This window comes from Gymnoscopelus microlampas (genome assembly GCF_963454915.1).
Source record: "Gymnoscopelus microlampas genome assembly, chromosome: 6".
Classification (NCBI taxonomy): Eukaryota; Metazoa; Chordata; class Actinopteri; order Myctophiformes; family Myctophidae; genus Gymnoscopelus; species Gymnoscopelus microlampas.
The window spans coordinates 57,891,354-57,914,077 of NC_139943.1; the positions used below are offsets into that span (position 1 = coordinate 57,891,354).

At 38.6% G+C, this 22,724-nt stretch overlaps 1 protein-coding gene across 1 annotated transcript; it reads left to right on the top strand.

The window, feature by feature from the left end:
- Positions 1-3,432: 3,432 nt before the first annotated feature.
- On the top strand, positions 3,433-8,245 carry LOC311047078 (uncharacterized protein; the record flags this gene model as incomplete). The annotated part of the gene is made up of 10 exons (XM_084059663.1): positions 3,433-3,515; positions 4,023-4,132; positions 4,267-4,396; positions 5,000-5,142; positions 5,774-5,867; positions 6,063-6,208; positions 6,381-6,574; positions 7,089-7,227; positions 7,756-7,871; positions 8,036-8,245. The coding sequence occupies exons 4-10, from the start codon at positions 5,133-5,135 to the stop codon at positions 8,243-8,245; spliced, it is 909 nt and encodes a 302-aa protein (XP_083915789.1). The 5' UTR covers positions 3,433-3,515; positions 4,023-4,132; positions 4,267-4,396; positions 5,000-5,132.
- Positions 8,246-22,724: the final 14,479 nt, after the last annotated feature.

The following is a 22,724-nucleotide window of genomic DNA, read 5'->3' on the forward strand; positions in this document are numbered from 1 at the left end:
CCATACTGAATTGCATCTTCTTATTTTTTTATTGCATTTTTTGGTTTGCTTAAAAGAAAACCTAATTTCTTTGCATCATGTTGAATCGCATCGTATCGCACCGTATCGCATCGTATCGCACCGTATCGCACCGTATCGCATTGGGTAGAACTAAATCGTTATCAAATCGCATCGCATCGGGAACAGGGGTGAATCGTATCGCACCGTATCGCACCGTATCGCATTGGGTAGAACTAAATCGTTATCAAATCGCATCGCATCGGGAACAGGGGTGAATCGTATCGCATCGTATCGGCAAGGATGCACCGTATCGCATCGGGTAGAACTAAATCGTTATCAAATCACATCGCATCGGGAACAGGGGTGAATCGTATCGCATCATATCGGCAAGGATTCAATGTATCGCTAATGTATCGTATCGCTGGCAGTGTATCGAGACACGTATCGAATCGGCCTCAGTGATGGAGATTCACATGCTTAGTGTGTGTGTGTGTGTGTTTGTTTTTGTGCGCGCTCGCGACGGCCGACGGCTCCGCCTGTTATATGCGCGGGTGTGTTCTGTGCCTCCACGACGGGATGTGCATCCGTTTGTGTGTACACACGACTGACTACACCAGTGGTTCTCAAACTTTTGCATGTCAAGGACCCCCAAATTGACACTTATTAGCCCGCGGACCCCCATTTGAAAAGATAAGCCAGGGACCCCAATAAGAGAAGGTTTATACGGCTTTCTAGCAGTGATTCTCAACCATTTTAATGTCAAGTACCCCCAGTTTGACATGTATTAGGCTACGGACCCCCATTTAATGGCATTTATACCTGGGGCCCGAATTTATATTATAAAATCAATGTTAATTTAACTCTGAGAGTGTGCAAATGGAACCAAATGGACACGTTAGGGTCCATTTGGTTCCATTTGTACACTCTCAGAGTTACAGAACCATAAGGGTGTATTTGGTTCCTATCCATCATTTAGCTGGGGACCCCCTGGAACTGCCTCAAGTACCCCTGGGGGTCCCCGTACCCCACTTTCAGAACCAATGGACTACACAGTACAAACTCACTTTCGATACCTGATAAACTCTCTGTTCTCAGCGCATAAGCCAAACTGCACACTTTAGGTGTTCATATTCCCCAACGGGTATGGTCTAGTTTAGTTCTAACTGACGGAGAATGATTGAAATTTGGACTAAGATTGTTAGAGAACGAGCAAGACAGACAAACGCATTCAAACACAGTCACGCATGCCTGCATAGCTGAATCACTCATACACATAGAAGATAAGCAGAGATAAAAAAAACATTCATTAATACACACAGACATACCGAACATAGATATTGCAGCGATAAACTAATTTTGGAATGAGAAATATTTTATCCTGACTGGGTTCAGTATTACTTAATATTTTTCATTATATTAAAAATATTTAAAAGAATTTAAAACTTAGAATTTAAAACTTAGAATTAAGGCAAACTATATTGATGGTTCAATGAATTAGAAGGTTCAAGTAAAGGAATAAGGCAAAAACTGAAATTGTGAATTATACATGTAGGTAAGAAATCGCTGAAACGACCTTAATAAATGACCACTAGATAAGAGAATTTATGAGACATTAGGAATGTCCTCCCAGGTATATAAGGTGATAAAACATTTTTACTTGACTGGCGGAGCTGTGTTAAACAGTAATTTAAAAACAGGCTGATAATTTATGAGACAAATCGTTCGGTAAAGACAATAAAATAAAATAAATAAAAAGGTATACTCATCAGATCAAGGTTCACATGGAGAAGTTACGTGGAGATCCCAATCACTGGACCATGGTAAAATAAAATAAAAAGATATACTCATCAAATCAATGGTTCGGGGATCCTGACTCCGATGGCTGGACCATGTGGAATTTGAGACAGGTTGAGGGTCAAAGGGCAAGTCCAAAAGGTCCAGCGATCGCGTCCAGGTCCAAAACAAAATAAATAAAATAAAATAAAATGTGATACTGTTCAAAGATAACCTTCATCTGAATTGAAGTGATAAATCATTACACCCAAGGCTGGTTCGTTTGATACGTATTAAAACATGGTCTGCCAGGGGAAGAGAGTCTGACCGTACAGTTCCGGTCAATGTCAATAGCTCAGTTCCCCTCGTCCACCTTGTTTCAAACATATCCGGCTCCGATGGACCAATTGATACGTATGTTTTTTTCCTTATCAACCATATATATAAATATCGATGCATGGCGAAACATCACATCGATATTTATATAAGTATTAGAACATTTTCATAAAAGGCGATAAAGAAAAAAAACAGACTCAGAACACAGGCAGCCATTAGATGTAATGAAAGATCTTGTATTCAGACAGAGAGAGTGGAAGGTTACAGTTTCACAGGTATGGTAGGCATCATCGGTCGTGTCTCTCTGCCGTTAAACAGAGAAAGCACTGGTCTTTAACAGCGTCCGTTAACATAAACATATGACATCATTGAAGATACATCGAGCGTCCAGCCGTGACCGTCGGAGGTGTCATCCTGCCATTGGTGGATAGTGATGATTACGTCGTCGTCAGATGAGGATGATGATGGTAGATGATGAAGATGATGATGATGGTGTGACCGTTTATCTTTGAATAAACAGCGTCCACATGTCTCGAACAACACGTTGGCCTCGCGCTGACCTGTCACTGGTCAGAGGTAACTTCGTGACACTGCGAGAAGGGTTATGCATTGGAGGAGAACACCAAGATATAGTGTTCTCAAAACAATAGATAGTCACAGAACGCCTGTACTCCCTGTAGCTAGTTTGACCTTGCATAGACAGAGACAGGAGAAAATAGGGAGAATAGAGTACATGACAGAATTTTAGGCCAATGTGACAGCATTATATTAATTTGACATTTAAAGCAGGTTTAGGACACTAGACAAATTATGATCAATCAAAATATTTCTATCAGGAACCAACTTCGATGTAACACCCGCCCGGCAAGTCACTGTTACTTTCGGTGTAGTGCAAAGTTAGGTTTCCCATCACAAAGTGTTACCACCGGTTAGCTTAGCATAGCATGCTTCTGTAACAACACCAGGTCATGAATGGCGAGGAGGGGGACAATAATAATAATAATACATTGTGAATGATTAAAATGTCTTTATGGAGAGATTGTTCTTTTCGTGATTGAGCTCTATCACTGGTCTGCTTTATATTGGGCATTGCGCGCCTAAAGTAGAAAACACCGCTCTGAACCAGCAGCCAGCGTTGCCAGATATTGCGAAAAAAAAATAAGCAACTAGGCCAGCTCAGTCAAACTGTCTAATGTTGTTTTCGAGCAGTGATTCTATAAGATGTTCATGTAAAGGAAAATTGGTAGCTAAGGTTACAATACATGTTAAGACTTCGCACAGTTTTGTGAAATTCTAATGTACTTAATCTGATTTCATTCTAGTATGTGAGGGTGTCACCATGGACACGTTTTTCACAGAGACCTTGACTGCATGGCATCTTGAGAACTTGATTGACACATTTAAAGGTAAATTCATTTTAATTGAGACAATGTTGAGATGTAACTATTAAATATTATTTTGTTATTAAAAACAGAAGGCCATATCCAGTTTAGTCTCTATTTATTAACCACCTAACCCCAATGGACATAGTATACTGGATGTGAGTTAGCTCTGTACTTAGAGACTTTTCTTTTAATCAACAAAATCTACAAAAATAGCAGATCTACAAGCTCACAACGCATTGCATTGTGTTGTGAGCTTGTAGATCATCTATTTCTGGCTAATAATCCCCCCAAAATGTGGATGCTGGGGTTCAAGTGGTAAAATGTAGTGCAAGTGATATATTGTTTTGTTAACATTTTTTTTGTTAAAAAGTGTTAATTTATAATCTGATCGTAATTGGTGTTAGGTGCAAATAGTTGTTCTACAAGCTCACAACAAGTTGGGACGTAATAATTGTGATAGGCCTACATCTGGGTCCCACAATTGTAACCACATTTACAATCTTTATGATTTTCATTTTTGAATTTCAGACCAGGAAGTTGATGAGGAAAGTTTCCGTCTGTTGAATGCCACTGCCATTGCCTCGCTGATACCGAAAATTGGACACTGTGTCAAATTCCAGAAACATCACAAGGAACTTGTTAGTAAAAGGTTTTAGTTTCTTCTCAGCTCTGTCTACTTATTTGTTTCATACCTTGACATGTGTCAGACCATTATCATGGCCTGACACATGTCTTTGGAATCATCCTTTAACTTCACTATGGTTCTCTACAGACTGTCATTGCCTCTAACACACCAAGTTCTGCAGAGGGTTTTCCAAGTTCTGCAGACACTTCAGTAACACCAGTGGAGGAATCCACATCAGGAAATCTCCTAACTGTGACTGAACCTGCAACCATCATTTGTAAGTATTGACTAAAGAAATCCAAGTGAAAATGCAATCCTAATGATACTGAATTTTAATTTATTCAATGATTTATTAATTTAACATGTATTTGTGTTATTTGATGAGGTGTTTGCACTAAAGGTTCACTTGCTGTTTTTGCATTTGTGGGTTGTGTGTGTTTAGTTTCTACTCCCTCCTGTTGTGACTAACTGACAGTGTGACTTGAATTATTATTGTCCTAGTCTAGTCTACTTCTTTATCTTGTCATTTATTTAAAGACTTTATTTTTCATTTTTTAACTTTGTCATGTGGACAGCAATCAACAGTGCTGTCCTCAATCTGCAACCCCACCCCCACCAAGGCACAGTACAAGTGCTTAGCACATCCCCCCACACTTAACAAAACAATACACAAAAAAAGGTAAAACTAGACAATCTTTATCTTGTCATGTCTTTTGTCTTGTTTTTCTTTTCTCTTTCTGTGGACTGCGCCCCTGGCCAGTGTAATAACAGGATGAGGGGGCTATACAAATCCTGAACCTACGAACTTAAACATTTGAGGAAAAAAAGTCCTCAAAGAGTTTTGTCAGTTTTTCATTGTGATTTATTCTATGTTTTAAAGGCAATTCGATCGATTCTTCAAGGCACTGCTCAGGGGAAAGAAATATTACAGAGTATGGAAGAAAAGCGCTCCATCACCAACTATCAGAGAAGGCAACTTGTAAGACTACTTGTATCTCACCTGCTGGAAACCAATGGTGAAACGTAAGTGAGAGCATAATGAATTATTCTGTGAACATACACTTCAAACAGATGAAATAAGAACTTTCAGTAAAGTAAATGTACAATGTTGCTGTCCAACACTGGTTATCACACACCATTAAGACCTGAGGCCGATTCTACAAAATGTCTTCTAAATCCTAACTGTTTTTTTTTTTAAACTTGTGTTATTATGTCAGTGGTTTTCAAACTTTTTCATGTCAAGGACCCCAAAATGTATATGTATTTGGCTACAGACCCCCATCTCAAAAATATTTTGTTCCAGGGACCCCCAGAAGCAAAGATTTGAGTTACAAATGAGTTTGAGTTACAAATGTAAAACAATATATATATTCAAAGATTTGCACACATTTTCACGATTTTTCAAAAATAGCAGATCTACAAGCTCATAGCGCGGCACTCGGTGGCACACTATGAGCTTGTATACCTGCTATTTTTGAATAGCCAAAATAATGCTTTTTAGGTCAAATCTAAAAATGACAGAACTCGAATGCACTTAAAAAGCGCATAACCATTCAGTGTTCAATTCAGGGATTTGAACCGTCATATATTTGTAACAATGATTACTGTCTCATTTCATCGTTCTTTGACAAACTTCTACCGTTATTTTCAACAGGCCATCTAATGACACCAAGAAAGCCCTTGCAATGGCTTTGGTGTATGAATTCCCTTGCCTTAATTTGGATGGTACTACAGTTGGCAGTGGCTATGTAAGTCAATCAATCAACAAACAAACACATAAAGGAGAACACTCCATACACACACACCTAAAAGAAATGTGCTCAAAGTTTTTCCTAGTGCACAGTCACACGCACATTTTTTGATTGCTCCTTAAAATCCCATGTAACCACCTTCATGGTTTACGCTAGGCCAATTTAAGCTGAATCTATTTGTCTCTTTTACAGGCAGCTTGGTACACACCTGGCCGGGGAAAAAAAACCTGCTACAGGTTTTCTGGAGGAGCGATTGAAGAACACCAGGAAGCACATGAGAATGCTTAAACGACCACACCACCAAGAACCAGAGGAACAGACCGTCCCTAGTACACCAGGTAATACTGATGACCAATGTTAATTATCCCCACCATGACTCTTCTGTCCATCTTCTAAAAACTAGTCTCAGGCACCGCTGGACCGATTGGCAACTTTTCACACACTCCAAGTAGGCCAGAACCTCAAATACTTGAAATCAGCTATAATGAATCTGTACTTATCATTCAACAGAATCTGATTTGCCTCCTGAAAAACGTATTGAAATGGTTGAATGGATGAAGGTCAATAGGTATCCAGTGTCCCAGGTTGAGGACTACATGAATCAAACAGCTCTACATAGAGGCAAGTGGATTCGCAGCAATGGAACTAAACGCCTCCCGGAAATATTGGCAGAGTTCCCAAGGCTTGTAGACAATCCTGGCATGGTAAGAAATTATTTTGATATTGCCTATTTGAATGATACTCTGCAATGCACTACAAGTTTATGTTTAACCACTTAGACCCTACAATATATACTTTGTAGACTGGAGTCCCCAAGGGTTCTACTTGGTCCACTCCCCCCCCCCCCCCCCCCCCCCCCCTCTACACCAAATGTCTTTGCCGAAAATTGTCAATGTAAATGTGCACAACGCATCACAGCATGACACATTGTGATCTTGTTAAACTCAATGTTAACCTATTTTCGAATAATGTTTGCCTATTATGACCCGACCAGATGAGGAATGCGAGGGTTCATGTGGTTAAGCAATATAACATCAGAGGGACTGCTGTAAAATGTATAGTCATAGTCCCTAGGTCACAGGACGGGTGTTGACAATCCAAACATTGACTTAAATAATTTACCTGACACTGACTGTCCCCTAACACTTTTCCTAACAGGTACTACACGCCCATATCATTTCTCTAAACACTGTTCTATTGTTTTTCAAAATGTATCAGATTTCACAAGACTTCCAGCAGCTTCATCCAGACGCAGTGGGAAAGCTGTTTCAGAACTGGGCTACTTTAAGTGACCCAATCCTTGCATATGCCCAGCGAGAGGGAAAACTGCCCTCAGTGTTTGATGACATGACACCAGGTAAGCTATTTCCTACTATGTAATACACACCGGTTCATTGAAAATAGCAGATCTACAAGCTTGCATTGCGTCCCAATGGGACTCGTGAGCTTGTAGATCTGATTTTTAAAATATATTTTAACAATCATCTTGTATGGGGGTCCCTTGCACAACATGGATTGGAGTCCGTGGACACACACATAAATACATGAAGTTTGAGAACCACTTCAATAGATACCTTGTTGTCTCTTTGATTCCTGCTCCCCCCTTCCTTTTCATTGTCTTTCTGGAAACAACCAAACTGATGGAGCTTGCACAAAAACGAATTTCACCCACTGTTTTACACCTGTAAACCTGTGATGTGACAATGAATATTCAGATTCTGATAAGATGTCACAACACTTCCTGTGATTATAATAGGCTATTCAATTCACACCTTGTTTTACCATTCAACATCACGCCAGAAAAGTCAATATTGCTTCAGAAATATCAATCTTTACTATACTATTTAAATGTTGATGTTATATGTATTTTTCTTATGTTACGTAGACAGGGCTTTGAAAATCCTGCCGACTCTGCTTCCTCCACCCGTCTTCAAGATGGGAGGAAAAGTCTACAGACCGACCATAGAGGAGTCCTGCAAGTTCTTCATTAATATCCAACCAGTAAGTTTTACTTTAGTTTTTCTACTTCAATAATGGTGGGTGTTTCTGTGTTTATATATTAGCATTTCCTTGCTTCCATAAAAAAAGATAATAAAAACAACATGCTTAACTTAAATGGCAGGTTATATTGCAAGTAACTGTTTTGTGTTTTGTGTAATTAACAGGTGGGGACCAACATGGTGCAGTACCTACAGGCAGCAGAGAGAAAGCAACCCTTCCCGCACATTTTGTGTCTTGGTGATGACATGACAACATGCCAGGTCTTCACCATTGTCTCAGACAGCGCCATTGAAACGGACACTTTGATGGGTGCAGTAGATCTGTGTTTTAAGGCTTTTAGTCCAGGGGCCAAGCCAGATTTTGGTACCACCTAAGGTGGCCGTACATTTTTGGTATTTTTGTATTCCTACATGTCCTTAGTTTATATTTTGGTATGCTACATCTTCCAATTCAGTAGCTTAATGACAGTAATCACTCTTAACCGGCTAATGTATCCGGTAGGAGACACAAAGTAGAATATTTGTGTCTCCTACCGGAAATACACCCGGGCATCAAATTATTGCGACAAAAAACAAAATATATCCATGTATTCAAGGCTTCATGGGGTGTGCAATTGATAGAAAATAAATCATTTTTTGGGTGAACTCCTCCTTAGGTTATAAAGGAGGCTATAATTTGATGCCCGGGTGTATTTCCGGTAGGAGACAAAAAGATTCTACTTTGTGTCTCCTACCGGATACATTAGCATTAGAATTGGAAGATGTATCATACCAAAATATAAACTACAGACATGTAGGAATACAAAAATACAAAAACTTTACGGCCACCTCAGGTGGTACCAATTTGTGAAAATATCAGTGTTGGCCCCTGGACTATTTCTATGTGTTTGACCTCGGTTACACAAAGCAGTGTCTCCCCACCTGGGAGTTTATCCAACATGCAGTGTATGAAATTGATGGTGGACATGAATCCTCAAATGTCAATTTTTTGAGGACATCAATCTCTGTGTACTTTTAGGCGTAGGCCTAAAAGTACACAGAGAGAGAAGTAGCCTTTTAGTGATGTGTCAAAAAAAGTTGACAGCTGCTCTCTAAAAATATGAATAACGCAATACATGATTGTAAAGGACAGTAGGCATTCACTTTAATAGCGTCAAAACATTGACGTGTTTACACTGTACCTAGTCCTTTTAATGTGAATTCCTCCTATCCCTGATGCCTTTAGTGATGTGATTGTGTCAAAAAGGTTGACAGCTGCTCTCTAAAAATATGAATAACACATGATTGTAAAGGACAGCAGTAGGCACGCACTTTAATTGCGTCAAAACATTGACACGTGTTTACACTGTACCTACTAGTCCTTTAATTTCATTTCCTTACTTTACGTGATTTTATTTACTTATTTAGTTATTTAGACAGTAGGCACCCACTTTAATAGCGTCAAAACGCTGACACGTGTTAAACTGTACCTACTTGTCCTGTTAATTAATTTATTTTCATTTTATTTACTTTACGTGATTTTATTTAATTTACTTCATTTATGTATTTAGCTTGTCCATTTAATGGTTGTTCCTGTTAGTTTAGCCCATTTTTTTATTTGTAACTTTGAGGAAAATGGTCTATCAGTGTTTCTCAATCTTTGGGCGCGTGGGCCCCCCAAATACTAATATTTTTGTTTGTTCCTTTAAATTTATTTTTTATCATTGTGATTCCAAAATATAGGACATGTTAGTTCCCAGCTCGATTCAATCGATTGATTGATCATTCAATTAAAATGCTCTGAAAATGCTGATCCAGGAAAGGTTGAGAACCACTGGTCTAAAGGAGCTATTCATATAGAATTGCAATTCTTATGCAACTGTTGGAATACCACACACACACACACACACACACACACACACACACACACACACACACACACACACACACACACACACACACACACACACACACACAGAATTAAGTCACAGTTGCATAATGTTTGTGTCTGTATATAGTTTCTGCTGGGCAGAGAAATGTTTTATCTCCAGTTCTCCATATTTAAGCACGTTTTTTTGTGTGTAAAATGTAAATGTTCAATCAATTACACACCCCATGAACCATTGAATTCATGGAGATTTGTTTAGTTTTTGCCAAGGAGTCTCTCTGTGTCTGCTACTGGAAATACACCCGGTCATCAAATGATTTGCTTAGGAATGCGTCCCCAAAAAAACATCTCCATGAATTCAAGGCTTTGTGGGGTTATTGATAGAAAAAAGTATTCCTTTAAAACCTTTCATTGGTTCAATATTTATGTATAAAATATATGTGGGGGGGGGGGGGGGGGGGAGAGAGAGATTGCTACAAATCCTGTTTTATAGTTGAAATAAAATGTTGCTTTTTGTACACTTTATGTGTGTGTGTGTGTGTGTGTGTGTGTGTGTGTGTGTGTGTGTGTGTGTGTGTGTGTGTGTGTGTGTGTGTGTGTGTGTGTGTGTGTGTGTGTAACTTTTATACATTTTGGGCTTTAAGAAACTGTTCAAAAAACTGTGTAGCCCAGCTAGCACCAGGAATAATGGAAATAGTCTAATGGAAATAATTCATTAGACTATTTTTACATTATTATAATATTCTATTTAACCCAGTGATATAGTTAATTTCAATCGCTAGGTTGGGTGAAATAAACAACCCAGTGATATAGTTAATTTCAATCACTAGGTTGGGTGAAATAAACAACCCAGTGTATGGTTTACATTTAACCCAGTGATATAGTTAATTTCAATCACTAGGTTGGGTCAAATAAACAACCCAGCACATGGTTTACATTTAACCCAGTGATATAGTTAATTTCAGTCACTAGGTTGGGTCAAATAAACAACCCAGCACATGGTTTACATTTAACCCAGTGATATAGTTAATTCAATCACTAGGTTGGGTCAAATAAAACAACCCAGCACATGGGTTAAAATGATCGAACCCATATATGGGTTAAGACAACCCAGGGCGTGTTCTGTCCCATAGTGACCCAGTAGCTGTTTTTTTTTAGCTTTTTTATCCAGTGTGCTTCATTTATTTGTATTGTTGAACTTGTGTTTTTCCTGCACCTGGCCACTGAAGTGGATGTATGTGCACCATCTTTTCATAACGCAGAGGGAACACTGTATGATATCATGTAAAGTTCTATAGAGTCTCATTGTATCTTTTTTCCTAGATTTCCTGCTCGCCATGTGTGTAAAGAGGAGGTTTCCCCTGAAAAGGAGTGGAACTCCAATCTGGTCCAGGAGGAACCACAACTTCCACAGATTAAAGAGGAACAGAAGGAGCTACCTCGAAGACCAGAAGAGGCTGGTGGGTCAACATTGACATTACTAGCAGTGAAAAGTGAAGATGATGATGAAAACAGAGATACAGAGCCTGTAGCCAGCACCTCAACTGAACACATGAAAACACAAGCTGATGTAAAGGACTGTGGAACATCACAACCAACTAGTAATGACCAGCTCCTCTCTTCACACTGTTCTGAATCAGACACTGAAGACAGTGATGAGTGGGAGGAGACTAGGGGAGACGAGTCAGCTAGCTTTAAACATATTGAAATTACACAAGACACAAACAGAGTGTGGCAACATGTTTAATCAGAAGGTACATCTGATTCACACAGGGGAAAAGCCCTTTGCCTGTACAGTTTGTGGTAAAGGCTATACTCAGAAGGGTAATCTAAACATACACATGATGACTCATACAGGTGAAAAGCCATTTTCTTGTACATTGTGTGGTAAAGGCTATACTCAGAAGGGTAATCTAAACATACACATGATGACTCATACAGGTGAAAAGCCCTTTTCTTGTACAGTTTGTGGTAAAGGCGTTGCTACAAAAAATCATCTAAAAACACACATGATGACCCATACAGGTGAAAGCCCTTTTCTTGTACAGTTTGTGGTAAAGGCGTTGCTACAAAAATTCATCTAAAAACACACATGATGACCCATACAGGCGAAAAGCCCTTTTCTTGTACAATTTGTGGTAAAGGCTTTGCTCAAAAGAGTGATCTAAAATTACACATGAGGACTCATACAGGCGAAAAGCCCTTTTCTTGTACAGTTTGTGGTAAAGGCTGGGCTCGCAAGGATTATCTAGAAAAACACATGAGGACTCATACAGGTGAAAAGCCCTTTTCTTGTACAGTTTGTGGTAAAGGCTGTGCTCGCAAGGATTATCTAGAAAAACACATGAGGACTCATACAGGGGCCTCTAGCCTTTATTTAAACTAGTCACACAGACGCATATATGATCATTCAGTCTTATCCAGGATTAAAATGAGAATGATACTAAAGCAGAGGCATTACATTATCTGCCAATACATAAAATAAACATTTTCTATTACACATGATGGAATTTCATTATTAGTTTTTTACATGTATTTATCTTTATAGCATTATTCCCTCCAGGTCATTTACTTACTCAGAGTTACTGGTAGTACAATATGAGCATCACTGTGTCTGTCCACATTTGTCAGGATTTAACAAGTCATATTAATTCATATTCATGCAATAATTATGCTCATTGATATGGAGTAAATAATGGTGCAGTAAAGTGCTAACAAACTGCTGGGTTTGTGTAGCTGTTCACTGTGTGTTGACATGTGTGTTGTTTAGATGGTTACAATATCATAGTACATAATATGATAGATGCCAGGGAGACAATGTACATCGTCACCTAGTTTGATTCCATGTTTATATTCTACAGACTGTTGTGTCTTTATAGAGGTGTTTTTATAGACTCAGATCCCCCTTTATCCCTTGGTATTTTGCTTAAATCATTAAGGATTATTAAAGCATCTGCCCTGTGCCTAAATAAAATGTATATTCAATATTTTGAACTGGAAACACATATCTCTGCTCCTCTTTTAAACCTGCCACTTGGTATTCTGAACTGTTCTTCTGAATTCTGAATTTTGTGGTATTCTCTGGGTGAAACTCCCAGGGTGGTGTTGTCTGGTATTCTGCCCTGGTCACATAATACTTTGTACAATCCAGTCGATTAAATGCCCCTTACGTGTTGTCAAGTTTAATGGCCACAGGTAGGAATGACCTCCTGTGTCTCCCAGTGGTACATGTTGGCGTAATTAGTCTCTCACTGAACGGGCTCCTTCTGCGCATATAGTGCATTTGTAATAAATGTGATGATAAATAGAAATGAGGAATCAGTTGTTGAAATAAAGTAGTGAAGTACACATAAGTAATAAGCAATTAGAATCAATAATCTTTATTTGTCACACTCATACATGGCACAAGCAGTGAAACTGTTACAACACAATACAATACCAGATAATAATATAAATTTAGAAAATAACACTGAGTGGAGTGTGTGTTCTGGGCCCTGAGGCTCTGAGCGCTGAGCAGACGCGTCGCTAGGTCTCTACTAGGTCGGGGGCTTAGCCCCGCAGGCAACGGGCACATGCACGCGCGCGTGCATGTGCCTCCCGCGCGCGCGTTTTTTTCCGCGGATTTCGTGGATTAGGGTGCTTTTCCCCCCGTTTTTTGTTATAGTTAGGGAATTTTAGCAAGATTTGTGGACCATCTGTGAAAAAATGTACTACCAATAGCTTTCTTCACCAATGTGTTCTTATAGGTGTCTAGAATCACCTCTCAATTTATTTATAACTCCTCGTGGAAAATCCTGGAGAGCCAATCAAAGTTAAGGAGCCCAGAGGGCTTGGGTGAAAAATATGAAAAGAAATAAAAGTCTTGTGAGGTGTCTAACTAGGGGTTTACAGGGGTGCTGAATCCATTCCAACCATTATTTTTGAGTAAAAATGTCTCCCTGGCCATCTAATATTGGTATATTGGTTATTGTTAGTGTATAATCAGTGTATAATCAATGGTAGGGGATTGGGGCGTTGTTGAATTGATTCTATTCTGAAAAATAAAATAAGAAAATATTGCTAAACACTTGATAAGAGTGTACACCTACTGTGCACATGCTCAGTGGGATACACTGTCTGCATGTGGGGAAGGAGCGGGAGTGTTGCATCCTGGCAAATATGTCTGGACGATTTTAAGGTACGGTAGTTTATCTACTTTTTGGCATTTATTTTCCTCTGCTGGCAAAACTTTTGATTACTGTGAATTTAGATGTCAATTTTCTCTAGCCTATTGCTTACATTGAACAACCATTAGTTAAACAATCATGACACTTGTCTTATAGTAGACAACATGGAAGAGGATTCTGTAGCTTGTGGCTTAAGGTGCTTCATCTGTGGTGGTCCTGAGACTGAGATTCAAAAGCTCTCAAAAGTCACCCAAAAAGGCTATGCAAAGATTTTTTTTTATTCTGAATGTGCGGATGATGCAGCATTAATCAGAAGACTACGTGAGGACTGGAAAAACTGCGATGACCACAAACTAAGATACCATTTGGAATGCCAAACCGAGCTATACAGTCGTGCAAGAAGTATATCCACTGGATATCGTACGTTTTTTTTCATTGTGATGCAAGTTGCCACTTGCAGATTTCTATCCTATTCTATGTTATGAGTGACATCATAATTTAATAAAAACTTTAAACATAATCTATTCTTTAGAGCAAGAAGAGCAAGACCAACGGCCAGACAGGAAGAAAAGACACAGGGCATTGTCTGGGTCAAGTAGTTCAAGTGCTAGCTGGCACACTTAATCTACCATAATACTTGCATCCTTTGCAATGAAGGTATCAATGTTGGCACATTGAAAATAACCCCTGGTAAGTCTTTTGTATGTAAGATTCAAATGAATTTTGATAATTGTTTTTCTTGCTCCTCATATAGGCTTCCACTCAAAGTCAAATAATTTAATCATGCACATACTGTATGTGGCTACATTTTATCCAGACAGAGCTCGGCAGTTGTGTCGTGCACCTGATAATGTCTACCAGGACCTCCTGAAAAGGAGTTTGATGCAGAGAGCAAAGTGACGAGGTGATGACTGGGGACTTGGGGAAGTCGCTGGTCGCCTGGTGGCAGAAGAGGCAGTATATCATATTCGATGCAGAAGAGAACCCTGTTACAAAGTCTGAGGTAACATTATATGGATACACAATACAGCTGTACAATACAACTCACATTTCTTATCCTGAGGGAAGAAATATAATTATTTAGTGAAACTTTTGACTTCAAAATAATTTATTCTGCAAGATTGATATGGGTCCAGGAATGAGGGGGACTAATAAAGGATAAGAAATGTGAGTTGTATTGTACAGCTGTATTGTGTATCCATATAATGTTACCTTAGACTTTGTAACAGGGTTCTCAAAGTCTCTTCTTCATCGAATATGATATACTGCCTCTTCTGCCACCAGGCGACCAGCGAGGTGATGGTCCCCAGTCATCACCTCGTCGCTTTGCTCTCTGCATCAAACTCCTTTTCAGTTGGTCCTGGTAGACATTATCAGGTGCACGATACAACTGCCGAGCTCTGTCTGGATAAAAGGTAGCCACATACAGTATGTGCATGATTAAATTATTTGACTTTGAGTGGAAGCCTACAATGAGGAGCAAGAAAAACAGTTATCAAAATTCATTTGAATCTTACATACAAAAGACTTACCAGGGGTTCTTTTCAATGTGCCAACATTGATACCTTCAAAAGGATGCAAGTATTATTGTTGTGATGCCCTCCCCTATTATTTGTCATGGCTGGCTCTTGCCACGACAAATAATGGGGGAGGGAGACCAACGGAAAGTATAACAAAGATATTTATTAACTAATAAACTAACCAACAACTGAGAGATAACTGAACATACAGGGAAATCATAGCAATAAAGGAATGAGGTGTGGAGTCAGTAAATCAGTAGTGTAAGTGTGGATGAGTGAAACATGGTGTAGTGCAGGGTGTGTGTGTGGATGAAAAGAATAATCAACTAGAACAGAACATAAGCATGGGGAGCAGCTGAAGAAGACGGCAGTCCTCTCTCCTCTGGATCTCAACATAGACTGCTCATGGGCTGGTTTTTATAGACTCCTGGAGGCACCGGGCCCAGGTGCTCTCCAATGAGCCATTAGTACTGCCACACCCTGTTCACCTAAAAGGAACAGCATTAGCAGAGCACACTCCCATATACCATATAAGGGAGTGGGGCATCACATGGTAGATCAAGTGTGCCAGCTAGCACTTGAACTACTTGACCCAGACAATGCCCTGTGTCTTTTCTTCCTGTCTGGCCGTTGGTCTTGCTCATCTTGCTCTAAAGAATAGTAGGTGTACACTCTTATCAAGTGTTTAGCAATATTTTCATATTTTATTTTTCAGAATAGAATCAATTCAACAACGCCCCAATCCCCTACCATTGATTATACACTGATTATACACTAACAATAACCAATATACCAATATTAGATGGCCAGGGAGACATTTTTACTCAAAAATAATGGTTGGAATGGATTCAGCACCCCTGAAAACCCCTAGTTAGACACCTCACAAGACTTTTATTTCTTTTCATATTTTTCACCCAAGCCCTCTGGGCTCCTTAACTTTGATTGGCTCTCCAGGATTTTCCACGAGGAGTTGGGTATAAATAAATTGAGAGGTGATTCTAGACACCTATAAGAACACATTGGTGAAGAAAGCTATTGGTAGTACATTTTTTCACAGATGGTCCACAAATCTTGCTAAAATTACTTTATTTCGGTTTTAGGGGTAGGGTTAGGTTCGGGTGATAGATATAAAAAAAAAACAAAAAAAAAAAACTTTTAATTTAATTTCAATGTGAAAGGCTCATAACAAAAGACTCCATGATGATGATGATCATCATCAGAGAAATTTACATAGACACAAGTTTCAATGTCTTCATCAACATGCTGACTGTTTTGTCTTCGCCAAAGAAAGCAAACCCAGAGATGTTCACATAGTTAATAGTTCATTTCTAAAGTGATTGTTTCGTGTGTGCAATAAAATGGTCAGTTTAGATGATGAAAAAGGTTATTATGCTGGTACGTGAATAAAGTGATGATCTGTGTTGTTAACATTCTTCAAGATTATTCCCAAATCTAAACACATTTTTTGTAAATAGCAGATCTATAAGCTCACAATGCACCACACTATTTTCAAATATCCTAAGTATAAAACAGGTGAAAATAGTCTGGATTTGATTCTATATTAACAACTTTGTTGTTGGGGGCAGCAGTGGCTCAGGGGGGGGCAGTGAATCAGCCCCCCCCCCCTCGTTCCCCCTTTTCACAACATCTTGACCAACTTAGCTGATGTAAAAGCTCACAAAGTGTTGAATTGCAACGCATTGTGAGCTTTTAAATTGCTAATTTTCTGTGAATGTTTGCCTTTTATGACATGCCCAGAATAGCGTTGCTAGGGTTCATGTGGTTTGCTAATTTTGCTGGGGCCCCCCTGAAACCCCCTGAACTAAAGGACCCCTAGTTTTTTATGTATTTATTTTTTGAATTAGAGTGAAAATCTGCAGACAGAGATTCTTTAGGGTGTTGAGATGATAATGCTTAATATAATTCTACATCTCTCTCCTGTTCAGGATTTGGCTGTATAGAACCTTTGCACTAGAGCTAATACACCAAACATATATAAGTATATCAATCATGGTGTCTCTAGTTAGTTCTTAATTTGCCATATTGTAGATCAGTGGATCTCATTGTAAGGTTTGGGGACCTTCAGGAGTCCATGACAGGGTTCCAGGGGGTCCCCAGCTAAATGATTGATAGTTCATCTTAATCATTACAATATATTCAACTAAATACAACAAGATAACTATTTTGATCAGAATTTCACTGTGATCTCCACACCTCCATAACCTATATCATTCGATTTGCAGGGCTGCAAACTTCCAGAAATTTCTAGGAGTAAGACTTTACTGTCATAATGCGTTCGGCCGCCGAAAAAAAATGAGACTTTTGGAAAAAGAAAGGGGCCCTTTTTAACGCTGATTTAGAGGAATTTAACATTAAGACTGATGTCTTCACCCCCATGCCAGCTGCTCTCCCTGTCGCCCCCCTCATGCTTATATAGTGTTAATAATTGACCAGCACAAGTAGAAATGAAAACAATTGTAACAAGAAAATATTTGACAAATGAAATATGTTTATTTATAAAATGTCAATATAAAGAACAATAGCAGCCTCCTAAGAACCAATAGCAGCCTTCTAAGAACCAACAGCAGCCTTTTAAGAACCAATAGCAGCCTTTTCCTTTAGTGCATTTTTTCGTGTAACAAAGAACCAGAATAATATATATATATATGTGTATGGTCTTAAGGATCAATGTTTGCATAAGTATGTAAAAACACCAGTTTCTAGGAGGCGAGAATAATTAGCAGTTAAAGAACAACCTAAGATTATTATATTTAAATATGTGTATGGTCTAAGCATCATTGTATGTTGCATTTATTTCAAAGTTTCCCTTGGTTTATCTTATGTGATGAAGAAACCTTGTGATTCTTTTTTCAAAAATACCAAATCACTCACTGTATTCATTGTAAATGTTAGAGGAAATACGTGAGGAAACAAAGACCAATGCTAGGAGACAAGACTAATGAACTGTTAAACAACAATTTAAGAATAATATCTTTATATATGTGTATGGTCTTATGCATTATTGGATGTTGCATTTATTTAAAAGTTTCACTTCTTGCTCATCTTCAGTGATGAAGGAACCTTCTGACTCTATTTATAAAAAAAAAAAAACACTAATTTGTATTCATTGTAAATGTTAGACAAAACATATGACAAAACATAGTTTTGGGGGATTTTGATTCCTACCAACCTTCAGTCTTGCAGACGATTGTGCCATGCTGCCCCACTATAAGGGGGTAGAGGGTCTTTCGTCTCATTTTTTCGATGAATGACTCATTCATTCGGCAGTTGTGCATTTCCATCATTATTCTCAGACTGTGTTTGAAATGTGGCACCTTCATTTCACAGAAAGAGTACCTTGATGACGCAATCTGTCGATTTAATTGTTCTGCTACAGAAGAGTTGATTTTGGACCTTAGCTCGGGGCACAAGTTTAAGCTCCTCAGTTTCTTTTATGGTCTCTTATGGTTTCGCTGGTGGAACCGGTCATACAAAGCATATCTATCACTTGTTTGTGTGATGGGGTGGACCTTTGTAAAGGGATCGCTGTCCTTTGGTAGTGGTCCTAGGGGGTATTTTTGGTGCAGATTGTTGACCCATGGCAGATGTATTTTGAGTTTTTTTTCTTCAGCACCTTTCACATTATCTGCCGTCCATGGACATAATCGGCCGTCATCTTGCTCAAAGTACATTTGACAGCCACGATTATTCATGTGTCTGGCAACTTGTCCAGACACATCAGATATGAAACATGTCGGAAATGTTCTGAAACTGAGTAAGCCGTCAACGTGGTCCCTGGTAGATTCGGCCCAAAACAAAAGGTTTACATAATAAACAACTCCATGAGGGCAGGAGGAGTGTAATACACCGCCTGTAATGACAAAAGAAACACACACACACACACACACACACACACACACACACACACACACACATGTGTGTGTGTGTGTGTGTTTGTATGTATTCCTGTGTCCCATACAATTTGTAGCCTATTCATGGACACGTAGCCCTCTCACACAAAGCTTGGAAACTGATAGAGAATCCTCAAATTAAAATGAGTCTATTTGAAAGCAGACTGTAGGGCAGCTATGAAGTATCAAAAAAATCAAAATCAAAAGTAATTTTAAGTCACTCTACATAAATAGTTAACCTACATGTGGCTTTTAAGGTATAATGCAAATTACATAATTCTGTATGACCTGCCCACGTTTACAAACGAGGTATGCGTGTGACATCATCAAACCCGGAAGTTATGCAGGAATGCCTACTGAGTGTAAAAAAAAATACTTTCTGGCCTTGACAGCCCATGCATCCAAACAGAAAAGTCATATCTGATTACATTAAACAGCATTAAACAATGTTAAACTCACTTTGCATGTTGCTTTGCCACTCGCTTTGCCACTCAATGTGTGAATCAGTTTATATATCCACCTGCTTGTCATTCAAGCAAAGTCATTGAGTCATTGAGTCTGTATAGAATCCTAATTTTTCAATGATTGCTGCATATTCCTTCAGAACAATAGACCGAGGTACCATGTTGAAGAAACAACTGCTCTCTATACAGTGTTGAAAATGTACATCACAGCATCTTCATTTATCCAGTGTGTGGTCTTGCATTGCATTCCAAAGGATATTTCATGTTATTACTGAAACTCCATCAACACACAGTACTCCTATCCACACAACACACCTCTTGACTTTGAATGAATTTCAAACAAAAGTATACAAAGTAATTCAAACAAAATATACAAAGTAATTCAAACAAAGGTATAAAAAGTAATTCAAACAAAAGTATACTGTATAAAGAAATTATTTGTCAAAAGTGAATACAATAGGAAGTCTGAAAAGTATGACATTATAAACACAACTACTTAAATGAAAACACTGTGAAAGCCTATCAACGAGTATAGACTATAACACATATATATATATCAACTGTGTTTTAAGACTGGGCGTGCAAGTTAAAAAACATCCACACTGATGTGGTTCTCTCCTATGTGAATTTTAATTTTGAACTTGAAATTTTCCCAACTTGTAGAGATTGAGAGATACCATGTTAACATTTCAAAATATATAGGACTTTTCTTTTGGTATACATTTACACATTTCTTGTTTAATATCTTCAACTTGTGATTTCCGCCAATTGAGATAAATTGATTACAAAATTAGCATTATGGGACACAAAATGTTATGAAAAATGTGCATTGATTTGATATTAACTTCAATACCATCAGTAAAACATCAAATTGACATTACCTAACATAGATTCTCAAATTGAGTTTACTCAACAAATCATGACCCAATATGGACAGAGGCCATTCAGAACTCACAGTGAATGAATGCTGAACTATCATTCCATTCAAATCAATTAGGATGCCAACAGACTCTACAGTTTCTGTGCATTCTTTACAAGAACATGATAAATCTTGCGGTCTTATACTAGAAGTGTTTTTTCCAGTGTCTGCCATAAAGGTAACAATTTTCCCTGACAGATATATACTCAGCATTGGTAAATGTGGGTATTCTTTAGAAATTGATGTAATAGTATGCATCCCCTGTTGGTATTCTTTAGCAATTGATGTAATTGTACGAATTCCCTGTTGCTCTTCCAAGTTATATTTTGTTGTACCGTTGCAATGGTGGTTCGGCTTATCCAAGCTTCTTAGTTCAAGATCCAACACTGGATTGAAGACAAAGGGGAGATAGGTGAGAGGTAGAAAGACATAACTTTAGAGATTTATAAGCATGTTATGCATCCTTAATTTGCTACTCATGACTAAATTAACAGTTAGTCTGTGAGTTAATCCAAAGGGTAATTTAACTTCTTCATTGGCCTCTTTGAGCAATGCACGTGAAAAACATAATCCACAACGATCCATTTGACACACAGTATAACAATGTATTTATTATAGAATGACATTATTTAAAAGCTGACTTAAGTAATGGTTAAGATACTTGGATGGGTTCTACAAGGAAATAAAGCATTTAAACAGTTTAAACAAGACAACATTAAACAAGACAAAACTCTAACACAGCGGAGTTACACACAGCCGAAAGACAAAAAACAAACAGAAAGTGGATTAAGAATACAATAAATAATGGGACTTATTTGTTTCACCTTGAAAACTACAGCAGTAAAACATGAGGAAATACAGGAGGCTATGGATAGAACCTGGGCAAAAGACAAAGGAAGGAGAGCAAGTAACTTACTTTGGTCTCGATGGTATATGACCGTGGGTTCATATGTTCCAGCAGAATTGTCCCTGGTTGGGTTGAGAGAGTTCATCTTCACCTGAAGTCTGGAGTCCACAGTCAGATCTGATCAGAAATGGAGGCAGTGTGGAAAGTTAAACATGACAACTACAAACTCTTCTTATACTAGAGAGACTGAGGTGGGACCACTAACTGCTTTGAATATATTTAGTTGGTTCCTATTACTGACTTAATAAAGGTTGGCTTTTAATACACTTGTGTCCCAGTCAGAGCAGTAGACTAAATATATTTGCTTTATAGGATTAAATGTTTCATGAATCTCTGGCCTGATATTGGACAGTTAGCCCCTCAGTCATCAAATGCTACTTTTAGACTAGGTCAGTTTTCCAAAAATCTTAACCCTGAAGGCAAATCGTGTTAATTTATGGCACACATGTTTTCTAGGGGTATTAAGGTGTGCTGAATCCAAATCTGCTGTGTGCCAAGCTCAAAAATGGCCACTAAGCCCTCAAAATGGACCATTTAAAGATGGCGGCCACCACTATGCTGAAACATAATAAAACGCTATATGTTTGATTAAACAAGGTAGAAAATAGACTGAAATGTCCTTTTTTATGTTTACATATATAGGGAATACAATGCAATATTCTGATTTAAGATAAATTGTGAAGGAACCACTTTTATATCATTTATATTGTGAAAATTGGCCTCTTTGGTAATGAATAATGTTGTTGTTGTTTTTTTTTTGGGGGGGGGGGGGCGGGGGTTGGTAATGAACAATTGCTTTAAGATGTATAATTGCCTTAATTTGTGTTTCTGACTTGTATTTACTCAGTGTTCTGGCAGGTTTCTTGCAATTGCACGCTTCAATGCACTCCATGCGTACTTTCCTGCAGCCGCAGCGTTGGCTGAGACATCCCTTTGTGCAACTGCATGACGTGATCTCCCTGCATGCTTTTGGCATAGGTGCAGGGAAAGCAGCCGTGGCACCAACTGACCATTCAGGTGCATCCATCCCATTTCGGTCACTGGAGGAAGACCAGGATGTGGCAAGTGAGCTTGGTTCCAGACAAGAGCTTGATAGTGGG